The sequence below is a fragment of the Spermophilus citellus genome (assembly GCF_964194105.1).
Source record: "Spermophilus citellus genome assembly, chromosome: X".
In the NCBI taxonomy this organism is placed as follows: domain Eukaryota; kingdom Metazoa; phylum Chordata; class Mammalia; order Rodentia; family Sciuridae; genus Spermophilus; species Spermophilus citellus.
In genome coordinates this window covers 7,988,805-8,001,761 of record NC_138190.1, presented here as the reverse complement: position 1 = coordinate 8,001,761, position 12,957 = coordinate 7,988,805, and the positions used below count along the sequence as shown (strand labels likewise).

The 12,957-nt window shown below is 36.9% G+C and overlaps 1 protein-coding gene across 1 annotated transcript in view; it reads right to left on the bottom strand.

Annotated features, from left to right (window-relative positions):
- Window positions 1-10,943: 10,943 nt before the first annotated feature.
- The window catches only part of PRPS2 (phosphoribosyl pyrophosphate synthetase 2), a 29,009-nt gene continuing 26,995 nt past the window's right edge, over window positions 10,944-12,957 (bottom strand). Inside the window, exon 7 of the mRNA XM_081278124.1 lies at window positions 10,944-11,811. Within this exon, the coding sequence (XP_081134250.1) occupies window positions 11,719-11,811 (93 nt within the window). The 3' untranslated portion in view covers window positions 10,944-11,718. The remainder of the gene's footprint in view (window positions 11,812-12,957) is intronic.

The following is a 12,957-nucleotide window of genomic DNA, read 5'->3' as shown; positions in this document are numbered from 1 at the left end:
ACACAGTTACCTTGGGATTCTTTCCATGGTGGTTAGATCCTAAGTGGCAGCATTTTAAGAGAGATGAGCTCAAGTGAATCAGCATTTATGAAGTCTTTGTTTGTGTCTTTCTTGTTCACATCCTATTTATTGGCCACGACCAAAGTCAATATGAAAAGGCACTCAGAGTGGCATGAATAATGGGAGGAATGGTTCATTAGGAACTATCAAAGTAACAATCCATCACTTGTAAAATGTAAAGGGATTAGTATTTAAGTCAAGATCTGTCTTTTCTGATTCTTGGAAGGATATCAGACTTCAATATTACTTTAGAATACTACACAACCTCTGAAAATCACATTATTAGAATATTAAATGAAATAGAAAAAAATATAATATGCTAAGTAAACAAAAAATAAAGCTCTAAAATAAATACTTGTTTGGATATCCATCATGCTTTTAGCCAACAATCAGCAGATTGTTTTCATTTCTTGTCCTTGTATTTATCAAAATTATATCAAGGAATACATATTATTTCACAATCAATAATAAAGTGCTATTATAATTAAGGAAAATAAAAAAATAGTATTGCAACAATTGTTGATAGTACATCTATATAATAGATACATTGCTTATAGATTCTGTAAAGTATCTGTAGTTAATAGAATAAAGTTCTAATAAAAATGTACATACAACCATACCCCAGTATGTTTTTAAATTATCACATTGGAAAAAAAGAAAAAAAAAGATTATCAATTCATATTGTTGGCCAGGATTTAGACACTTTAGGAGGGAGTACAAATTGATGAGCAAATAGATTAGAATGTAAAATACGCCTTGTTTTAATAGAGGGATTCTGTTTGTAGGAATTCCAAGGAGAGAAAAAAATAATTCTCCAAAATGTAGGTTCTGACTTGTACTGGTTTGTGGTCTTAATGGTGGTGTTTTTTTTTCTCTTTATATCTTTCCACCAATCTTTATGCTTTCTAAATGTGATATCCCAAAGCTGATACACTGTCATGTTGAGAGGAGGCAGCAGAACTTGAGAGTTTGGCAGCCATGACCTGAGGTTCTCCATCTCAGTTTTTTTGGAAAAGGATCACTATGAAGTCCCTGATTCCTGGCACCCGAAGATTTTGATTTAACCACTCTTGGGTTTGGCTTGAGTATTCGACATTTTTAACACTGTCCACATGGTTCAAGTTGACAGCCAATTTTAAGACCACCAGGCATAGACAAAACTATCTTAACTGATCTGAATTCTAATCTGACTGGCTCACCTGTATTCTCCTTCTTGTCTGTAAACAAGTATTGACTGATTTCCTGGATCTGTTAACCTCTCAAGTTGGTAGTGTACTAGTACATATTCCCTTTTGCTCCCACAGGTTAAGTTGTGTTCCCAGAGTCAGTCGTATTTGTTTCTAAACCTTTTAATGCCAGTTGTATATTTTTAATTGTAATACTAGAGCTCCATTAAATAAGAGTATAGAAAGAAACAGCTGGATATTTTGGAAAAACAGTCAAAGTAAGTTGCTTAAAATAGGAAAAAAAAGCTATTATGAGTATTAATTTTAAGTGTCAACTTGCCTAGGACATGGTTGGTTGTTTGGTCAAACACTAGTCTAGGTATTACTATGAAGGTATTGTATAGAAGTGAATAATATTTACAGTCAGTAGGAGTTACTCTTGATAATGTGTGTGAGCTTTATCCAACCAGTTGAAAGCCTTAAGAACAAAAACCAAGGTTTCTCAGAGAAAAAGGAATTCTGCCTCAAGAACATAGAAACCCTGCCTAAGTTTCCATCCTGTCAACCCACCCTACACAATTCATATTCCACATTGTAACACCCATTGTTGCTTCAGTTTTCAGTGTACAGTTTGCCCTATAGATTTCATACTTGCCAGTTCCCATTACTCCTAAGAACAAATCTATGTATCTATATCATCTTTTATTGGTCTTGTATCTTCAAAGACCCTTGATTGATATAGCTACCACATTAGATGTATATAATTATAAAGGGGAAAATATCTGGAAGGATTTTGTAAGTTAGATCACTATGGGGTATTTTTTAAAGTTTTTGCTCCCTTTTTAAAAAGATCAAGATAAATAACTGCTAATGTATCCCAAGTATGGTTTCTGGAAGGCAGATAACCAAGGAATCCATATTCAAAGGGCCTTTAACTTACATTAAAACAATTAATGAATATGATTTTCAAAGACTATAAAAGATTCATGCTTTCATCCTACTTGCCAGTTAATAAGTTAACTCACCAGAGTTGTCTGGAAGCTAGTAGAGTATAAGAGACCCTGGCTAAAAGACAAATGACTTTAGTTCTTAATGGCACAGCAAACATCAGTTCCTTTGTTCCTCCTCGCCCCACTTCCACAGAGTTCACCAGGTAGATGCTGTGCACATAGGTTTGTGCCACAGCTGGAGAACCTATGCTTAGAGAACTGAAACTTTTATAGTGGGCAGTAAGCAAAATTCCCTGAACTTTACCATAAGGAAGACATTACTAGAAATTATCTTTATTATACTAGACAGCAAACACATCTGCCACCTATGCCAGAGGAAGATACTTTATCTTCCAACACTACCCACTATTTTCTGTACATTATACCAACATCTTTGATGAGTGTTTCTAGAATAAAGACAGTTAACGCCTCTGCTCACAAGAAATATGGAAATGCAAAAGACCCATGGAGAATTGTCACCTTGAAACAAGTTCATTGATGTATTCCAATTTAACATAAAATGATTAAGTTGCAGATTTGTATTTAAAAAAATTAACTCCCTGATTTAACTAATTTTGTTGTTTAACTGACCAATAGTGTTTTTAAACATGGTGTTAAATAAAAGAATATTAATTGGGGCTGGGGTTGTGGCTCAGCAGTAGAGCGCTCTCCTAGTATGTGCAAGCCACTGGGTTTGATCCTCAGCACCACATAAAAATAAATAAATAAAATAAAGGTATTGTGTCCAACTAAAATTAAAAATATTTTTAAAAAAGGATATTGATCATTTTCTCTTGATTTTTATCTTCGCTCCTAAAGATACTATTCTCATGTTACTAAAATATGAAACACTAAAATGGATTTACTTAAATATTAAGGTGTTTTTATTAACCTCCTTATTACAAGTGATTTAAATATTTTCAATTGCAACATTTTTAATAACTGCATTTTCACTAGTGGTATATTAATAATATAGAAGCATTACCTTATACATGTGTTCCAAGAACACCAGCATTACCTTTTTCTTCTCATTCAACCAAAGCATTAGTAGCTACTGAAATATACTAGGCAACTAAAACAGCCCCTGACAATTATAACTGTCAGGTGAGTGAATAAAAATATCAGATATTTTTAATCTAGGAATTGTGAAACTCTACATATTTCAGAAGCTTCTATTCTCTTCAGATGTCCACCAAGTTGACATAGTTTCTCAGCAAATTGCAAGATTTACAATTAAGCATGATTAAATTTGACTGGAACTTACCAGAGTCTGAAGCTTTTTTGTCAGAAAAGGAAAGGATCTTCCCTTCACTATAACAGGAACCATCACACTAGCACCCACATGGATTTAACCATCAGGGCTGGTTTTCAACTTTCTCCTAAATTCCTGTTGATGCAGATGCTGCTAGTTCAGGACTACACTTCATAAATTACCATTATTTATAAAAAAAAAACCTCTATTACCTAGTGTTGTTATTTTGGATTGCTTGTTAGCATGACCATCTATAAGAAGACCAGAAGAATGCAGCAAGTAAAATAAAGAATTTGAAGGGTGGGAGGAACTATGGGGATAACTAAGTTAACTAACTTATAACTAATAAGTTAGCAGAAGCAAGAAGTCCAGGCTGTGATGGAAATTATTGTGCCATATTTTGATCTTTTCTTACCCTGAGGTTTAGTGGTATGCTCCTTCATTGTTAGGAGCTATCCATTAGAATCATTGGAAGCTTCTTGGTTTAGAGCAAACCTCCTCATGTGAAGAATCAAGAAGCCCATTTTCTTTTTTTTTATTGGTTGTTCACAACATTACAAAGCTCTTGACATATCATATTTCATACATTAGAATCAAGTGGGTTATGAACTCCCATTTTTACCCCAAATACAGATTGCAGAATCACATTGGTTACACATCCACAATTTGCATAATGCCCTATTAGTAACTGTTGTATTCTGCTACCTTTCCTATCCCCTACTATCCCCCCTCCCCTCCCCTCCCATCTTCTCTCTCTACCCCATCTACTGTAATTCATTTCCCTCCTTGTTTATTATCCCATTCCCCTCACAACCTCTTATATGTAATTTTGTATGACAATGAGGGTCTCCCTCCATTTCCATGCAATTTCCCTTTTTTCTCCCTTTCCCTCCCACCTCATGTCTCTGTTTAATGTTAATCTTTTCTTCCTGCTCTTCCTCCCTGCTCTGTTCTTAGTTGCTCTCATTATATCAAAGAAGACATTTGGTATCTGTTTTTTAGAGATTGGCTAGCTTCACTAAGCATAATCTGCTCTAGTGCCATCCATTTCCCTGCAAATTCCATGATTTTGTCATTTTTTAGTGCTGCGTAATACTCCATGGTGTATAAATGCCACATTTTTTAATCCATTCATCTATTGAAGGGCATCTGGGTTGGTTCCACAGTCTAGCTATCGTGAATTGTGCTGCTATGAACATCGATGTGGCAGTATCCCTGTCTTTTAAGGTCTTCAGGGAATAGTCCGAGAAGGGCAATAGCTGGGTCAAATGGTGGTTCCATTCCCAGCTTTCCAAGGAATCTCCATACTGCTTTCCAAATTGGCCGCACCTGTTTGCAGTCCCACCAGCAATGTACAAGAGTACCCTTTTCCCCACATCCTCGCCAGCACTCGTTGTTGTTGGACTTCATAATGGCTGCCAATCTTACTGGAGTGAGATGGTATCTTAGGGTGGTTTTGATTTGCATTTCTCTGACTGCTAGTGATGGTGAGCATTTTTTCATGTACTTATTGATTTATTGTATGTCCTCCTTTGAGAAGTGTCTGTTCAGGTCCTTGGCCCATTTGTTGATTGGGTTATTTGTTATCTTATTGTCTAATTTTTTGAGTTCTTTGTATACTCTGGATATTAGGGCTCTATCTGAAGTGTGAGGAGTAAAAATTTGTTCCCAGGATGTAGGCTCCCTATTTACCTCTCTTATTGTTTCTTTTGCTGAGAAAAAACTTTTCAGTTTAAGAAAGTCCCATTTGTTGATTCTTGTTATTAACTCTTGTGCTATGGGTGTCCTATTAAGGAATTTGGGTTAACTTTTGTGCATGGTGAGAGAAAGGGATTCAGTTTCATTTTGTTGCATATGGATTTCCAGTTTTCCCAGCACCATTTGTTGAAGATGCTATCCTTCCTCCATTGCATGCTTTTAGCTCCTGTATCAAATAGAAGATAGTTGTAGCTTTGTGGATTAGTCTCTGTGTCCTCTATTCTGTACCATTGGTCCACCCGCCTGTTTTGGTACCAGTACCATGCTGTTTTTGTTACTATTGCTCTGTAATATAGTTTGAAATCTGGTATCGCTATACCGCCTGATTCACACTTCCTGCTTAGAATTGCTTTTGCTATTCTGGGTCTTTTGTTTTTCCATATGAATTTCATGATAGCTTTATCTATTTCTACAAGAAATGCCGTTGGGATTTTGATTGGCATTGCGTTGAACCTGTAGAGAACTTTGGGTAATATCGCCATTTTGATGATGTTAGTTCTGCCTATCCATGAACAGGGTATATTTTTCCATCTTCTAAGGTCTTCTTCTATATCTCTCTTTAGGGTTCTGTAGTTTTCATTGTAGAAATCTTTGACCTCTTTTGTTAGGTTGATTCCCAAGTATTTTATTTTTGGGGGGGATATTGTGAATGGAGTAGTTGTCCTCATTTCCGTTAACTGAGGGCAGTTTTGTACCAAGGGAGCATTGGCTTTGTTTGGACATGCTTTTTGATTGTCACATTATCACAAATGAGGTTTGAGGACTGAGAACTGCTAGTGATGGGTATCCAGGAATGTCGCTAAGCATTCTACAGTGTACAGGGAAGTCCCACAGCAAATATCCAGTCCTTAATGTCAAGAGCAGAGGGACTCTCCTCCAGGGGGAGGTTATCTGACCCCAGGGAAAAGCTGGTTTGCACAGTCTTCCTTTTCATCAGTGATTTTAAAGGTGCATATTAATTCAGTTTTAGAATTAAAATATTTTCCCACAATTCATGGTCAGTCTTAGATTCAATGCAAGACAATACTAGATTTAACACCTCTTGGCTAGTTTAGGGACCCCTCAGTGCACCGAAGGGCAAATGTCCAACAGCAAACATTCAGTGCTCTCCGCCTGGATTCTGCCCTGAGGGCTTTACTGGCCATTTACAGCATTAACGGTAGTTGTGCTGAATGACTATGGAACATATCAGGTCTTGAACATATTCTCTAATTGTTTCCCTGCAGCTGTGCAGCTTCTATAGTTGGTTGAAAACAGATATAAAAAGAACTATAATGGTGCAGGTCTTTGGCACATTGTTGAGCTTGACATATAATCTGTTTTTCTTTTTCTTTCTTTTTTTTGCAATCAGCACAAGGGCAGATTCTTGTTCATGAGATTCCTTAGCCAACCTGGTACTGGGAATCCAGAATTTTTTGTCTTACAAGCAAGGGAACTAAGGTGACCAAATATCCTAATTTGCCTATGATTTCCTGGGATGTAGAATTTTCAGCGCTAAAATTGAGTCAAGTGTCAGGCAAACCCAAACAAGATGGTTACTTGAAGAAGTAACCAACCCCCGTTTGCCTCTTTGGAACCACAGCCTTCAGTTAGTAGAACAATTTCATCTGAATTTAGAGTAGATGCCATAGCCTATAAAATGCTCATGATTTTGGCAATAATTTTCCCCCTCACTTAGTCAGCATTTTCTGTGCTGTGATCAAAAGTCCAGACGAGAACAATTTTAGAGAAGGAAATATTTATTTGGTGCTCATTGTCTGAGAGGTCTCAGTGCAGATGACCAACTCCATTGCTCTGGGTTTGAAATGGGGCAGCACATCATGGTGGAAGGGCATGGAGGAAGAATGCAGCTCAGGACATGGCAGCCAGGAAGCAGAAGGAGAGAGAAAGAGTGAGAGCTCCCCTCACCACAGACAAAATATAAATGCCAAGGGCACTCCCCCAGAGACCGGTAGCTCTAGCCTCACCCTACCTATCTATAATTCCCATCCAGTTAATCTCTATCAGGAGATTAATGCACTGATTAGGTTAAAACTCTAATAACCCAATCATTTCACCTCTGAACTTTCTTGTATTGTCTCAACACATGAGCTTTTGGGGGACTCTTTATATCTAAACCATAACAGAGACACTCAGACTCAGAGAAATGTGGACATTTTCCCCAAGGTCATACAGCATGCTAGTAGCATATCAGGAAACAGACTCCAGATTGCCACATTCCCAATTTAGGGTGCTTCCCACTGCATTCTTTTTTGTCTCCTCCTTCTCTTTTTATCATCCTCTTAAAATGTAAAGTAAGTTCAGTTGGCTTGTCTTTTGGCCACAGAACCCAGCTGTTGGAAGAGCGAAAACTGTTCTTCTGGTTTATATTGGGCATCACTTTTAGTTGCATTTCTGATGGGATGGTGAAAGAGAGGTAGAATAGAATTGGGTCATTGAATGGCCTCAATGGATCACCATCTCTGTGATCTGGGGACATTCACTTCTGTCATCTCTAAGCCCACTGCAAATATTTCCAAAATGCAATTATTTGTTATCACCTAAATGCTAACACTGACCAAGGCAGTCATGTGCCAAGACCACATACCCCATCTAAAATGGCAGGTGACAGAATTGTTACCTTCTAGGTTTGACACCTAAAAAATTCAAGAAATTTGGTTTCTTTGTTCTTTACATTCTTTCCAAGGGGAGATTAAGGGTGCCCATCTAAAAGTTTAAGTTAATGTATAAATAGATGGGTTCATAGCACTTTATAGATAACATCTCATTTAATCCTCAACACTCCCATGAGGGAGGTAATATTATTATCCCCATTTCACATACAGGGAAACTGAGGTACTGTATGAGGTTAAGTAACCAGCCCAAATTGTTGTTTTAAATCTGGCAAGTGGTAGAGTTTGTGTTCATGAACATTATGTTCTTCTAGAAGAGAAAATGGAGCTCCAAGACTGCAATAAAGTAAAGCATCCTGAATGTGGTCTTGGAAAGCAAGGGCAAGAAAAAGGTGGAGGGATGTGTTCCTGGGGGACAGAACCATAGATCAGTAATATAGATGACTGTAGTGAAAAGTAGGTGCTCTGTTGACTTTGACATGCAATTCAGATGAAGGATATGGTAGTGTTTTAGGTCCTAGTTCCCATCTTCATTGGTTATCTTCACTCAAACACATCACATACTGAACAACCTGTGCTGTCCTGCTTCAGTCCATGCTGGAACTTGGCCATTAGGTTCTGGAAAATTCTGCTGTGAAGTACCATCTATAATGCTGCTTCCTTCACAAAGCCCTTCCTGATCTCCCCAGCCTGATTCAATGCTCTGAAACTCTTTAGTATCCATCTTTCCCTTCCCGACTTAGCTTGCCTGGCTGTAGTTCAGCCAGTGGATTGGGTAGGAAGTAAAACACCTTCAGATGTTACTGAATTAGCAGGTAGAATTGTAAAGCATTTGTTTTTGGCTTTGACCTCTCCTTCATTTCCTTCCTTCTCTCTAGTACATTCTATATGTTCTGTATCACACCGTGATCAACTTTTGTTCAGACTGGTTGTTATTCTTCATATTTCCCTGTGACTTTAAGACATCAGGTTGCTATTTGCAGTGTTATCCATACTTTGAAGCTGAGTTTCACTGGAGGAACTTAGCAACACTGAACAGGTGTGTGTTCTCTGGGACAGAAACAGTTCTCGGTTGCTTCTGACATCAAAACACATGAATAACTTTTATGTGGCCTATGTTTAAGTTTGTTATGCTCCAATAGATGGGTACTGAACATCATTACTTCAATGCCTAAACACACTGTGCAATCTTTAAGGGGAATATCTATAATTACCAACTTAGATGCCTTATGTGGCATAGCTGTTATGCCTTAGGGTAAGAGATTGCTAGGAAGTCCTTCACAAAGAAAACCATTCAAAATGGAGAAGAGCTGACTTCAAGTAACTTCAGGCTTTTGTTTTTGTAAATTGGGCTATACTTGTAAAGTAGCAAACACCTTCAGTACTGCATTAACCCAAAACTCTACCAAAATGATGCAAACTATGAAACAAAGTAGTCAGCAGGATTTTATTAAAATGTTTTAGTACACTGTAGGATCTTAGAATCCTAGATTCTAACCAATGCAAGCACTGCAAATGATACATTCATGAATCTAGTTGGCATCATATCTAATAAAGAACAGTTATCATGTGAACATCTATAAGTTGACTAGTATAATTTAAATTGGAGGCTAAACAACTTTAGTATATTCATATTTTGGTGGCTCCCCTTTTTGGCTAGATATATGCAAAGTTTACTCCCATTCAGGAGAGTTAGACAGGACTGATGCATTTTGGTGGTTTCATTTAAGTTTTCACACCATGAACAGCAAGGAATGAGAATGTTCTGGGATTAGGCTGTTCACAAGGCACTCTTCATCACTTCTATCAACTGGAAACCACTGAATAGTTAAAGCCTGTATTTCCACGGTATAAGGCCAAGTCCAATCTAATTAGTTCATAAATGTACTCAGGAGTATTTTGAAATGCAAAAGTGGGGCTAAATAATGATAGAAACCATTTTTTATACCTGGAAATCATTATTAGAAAACTAGTTCTATAAATTCTTAGACTTTCAGTATCTTAGATAAAATGGTCACCTTTAAATCAAGTGTCTTTAGTCAACACACCTGAACTTGCATACTTGTATGTTAAGCTGTCTACATAAACATTTACAATTGTTTTCATTTCACACAAGCATAGAAATCCCATGAAATACAGATGTTAGACATTTATCAAAAAGGAAAATTCCAAAGCATCCATATAGGTTCTTTACCCATCTCCAGTCAACTCTTTCTAGACAGAGTCAATCTGCACTGCAGAGCTGACTTTTTATCAGGTTCCATCACTCTTTCTCAGAAACCATTTTAAAGTACAACAAAATGCTAGTTTCAGTAACAATTTAAATGATATTTTCTGACTACAACTTCTGCTGTCTTGAATTTTGAAATTCTAAAGACTGCTGTTCAAGTTTGTTAATGAATTAGGTTTGATTTTTCTACCTGAAGAATTTCTATCAGACCATTTATTTTCTATCAGTTTTAAGACTCAGCAGAGGAGGTTTTACTCTCCAGTTCCAATAAAACAGTGGACAAAAGATTCAGCAGAAGGGATTGTTTTTCTCATTACTAGGCTTTCTATGCAGGAGAATCCTGTTCTTTGGGGAATGATGAATTCAGTTGGTTGTCTACCGACATGCATATAATAAATTCAGAGAGTCAACACTTGGCTTCTGCCACAGAGATAGCAAGGCACTTCACTTAAGAGGACGTTATCAAGGGCCATTTATAGAGAAGGCATTCCTCAGTGAATTTTCCCTTCACAATCTTCACAATAATTTTTGAGCCACTTTTTGAACATTATCCTAGTGAAGCAACTGATTTTTACTTTCCATAGGCCTCTCCTGCACACATTTTTTTTTTTTTTGGTGTACCAGCTTTAGTTAAGACACTTGTTTGCCAGAGACCTACTACTTCCATGGGCAAAAGAACATTTACTCAAAGCTCATGTTTAAATAAACATTTGGTGGCACTCATAAAAAATTCACATTTATGTGTGTCAAAAGACAATAATGATCAGCTTAGTAAATTTGAGGGAATTTAAGAGAGTCATTGATTTTAGTAGAAATCCTCAAGCAAAATTACTGGAAAAAATACAAAGTGAAAGCTATGAATAAAAATATGGTGGACAGAGGAGAGTATAAACATGACCCTGAGCTCAGCAACCACAACTCAAAATGGTTTATAAATTAGAACAATTGTAGAACATAATTTTGAAGTTTTGGGACATGGTATTTCAAGTGATAGTTATAATATCACTTAAAAGTGGTAATAAAAAATGATACAGAACTATATTGCCTTTGAAATGTCTAAGGTCTACCAAAAATCAATGTGTCAGTGGCCATATTTAGCTAAATAAAATTTGGTCCAAAAGGGGAACAGTTAAGGTGGTCTATTTAAAATCCAGATACCATTTTTAAAGAAGGAAAAAAAATTCAAAATTCTTGGTATTAAAAATTTTCTAAGATTCACTCCAAAGTAAAGGGCTATACAGGGTTTTACCCGAATGTCCATAGGCATTATCGTTATATATTTACACAGAAGACTTTAATGTGAAGTCACCTTTGGCAACCTCAAAATACATAAAAGATGAATTTCCACAATGGAATTTTATACTTGAAAGTTGTCGCCTCAAAATACTAAAAGAACAAAAGAAAACATCACCTATCAGAAGAAGTCAAGATGATAAAAACATTATTCATTTAAGATGGTTCACTTAAATACCAAATAACCACCACCTTTCCCCCAATAAACCAGAAAGAAATAGTCTTGGGCTTCAGAGTATACAAAAATCTGATGCTTTTGCCAGTGATTAGCCTACCATTGCTTAGTCCTAACACTAAAAAAGCAAATAAATCAAGTGAAAAGTCTCAGGAGGCCTGCTCGACACTTCTCACTTTGCATTTACAGTGGCACATGGCTGAACAAATAAGACACGGATTCCCCATTGTGTGTCCTTCGGATCGCCTCAGCCAGGATCATTGAAATGTCAATCACCTGAACGCCAAAGAGAAAACAGAAGGGGAGGAGTTATAATTATTTAAAAAATTAAAATCCAAGAAGTCTAGAAATGATTTCTTCAGTATACATCATGTGTTACTGTTAAACGCTCCCACACCCATTTCTTTTGGGAAGGCAGATAGCTTTGGGATCTATTTTCACATTACAACCTGCTGAACCAAACCTGGAAGGAAGATTTTCAGTGCAGACATCTAAAGGATCTCCAGGACGGCTATTAATCAGAGACATCCTTATCAGAGACATCCTTATCTTAGGAATTTGTTGTTGTTGTTTTTTTTACATTCTTTTTAAAAATATTTGTTGTTTTTAGATATACATGATAGTAAGGACTGGGGATATAGCTCAGTTGGTAGTGTGCTTGCCTTGCATGCACAAGGCCCTAGGTTCAATCCCCAGCACCACCAAAAAAAAAAAAAAATACACATGATAGTAGAGAGTATATTGACATGTATACATGGAGTATAACTTATTCTAATTAAGATCTCATTCTTGTGGTTGTACATGATATGGAGTTGTTTTAAAATTCATTTTACACAATCATCAATGGGAGTCTTTTTTCTCTGTTTCAGAAAAGGTGGTAGAAGCTTTTTCTTTCTCTCTGTGTGCCATTTCAGAGCACAATTAAATGTGATCATCTAATCCTGGGGTCAGCAAATTACATTTTATGTAATGGACCAGAGTTAACATTTTTGGATGTACAGTCCAGATAGGCTACCACCATTGTAGTATGAAAGCAGCCATAGGTAATGTACGAATGAATGGGTGTGGCTGTGATCAATAAAACTTCATTATAAAAACAATGATTTGGCCTATGGCCACAGTTTGCCAACTCCTAAATTATTCCACTAATGACACATTAAAATATAAGTAACCAGCTGAGCGCGGGGGGCAAATGCCCGTAATCCCAGAAGCTCTGGAGGCTGAGATAGGAGGGTTGTGAGTTCAAAGCCAGGCTCAGCAACAGCAAGGTGCTAAGCAACTCAGTGAGACCTTGTCTCTAAATAAAATACAAAATAGGGCTGGGGATGTGGTTCAGTGGTTGAGTGCCCCTGAGTTCAATCCCCCGTCCCTGCAAATACATATATATACATATAAAAGCAACCAGTATTTTGACCATTTTCA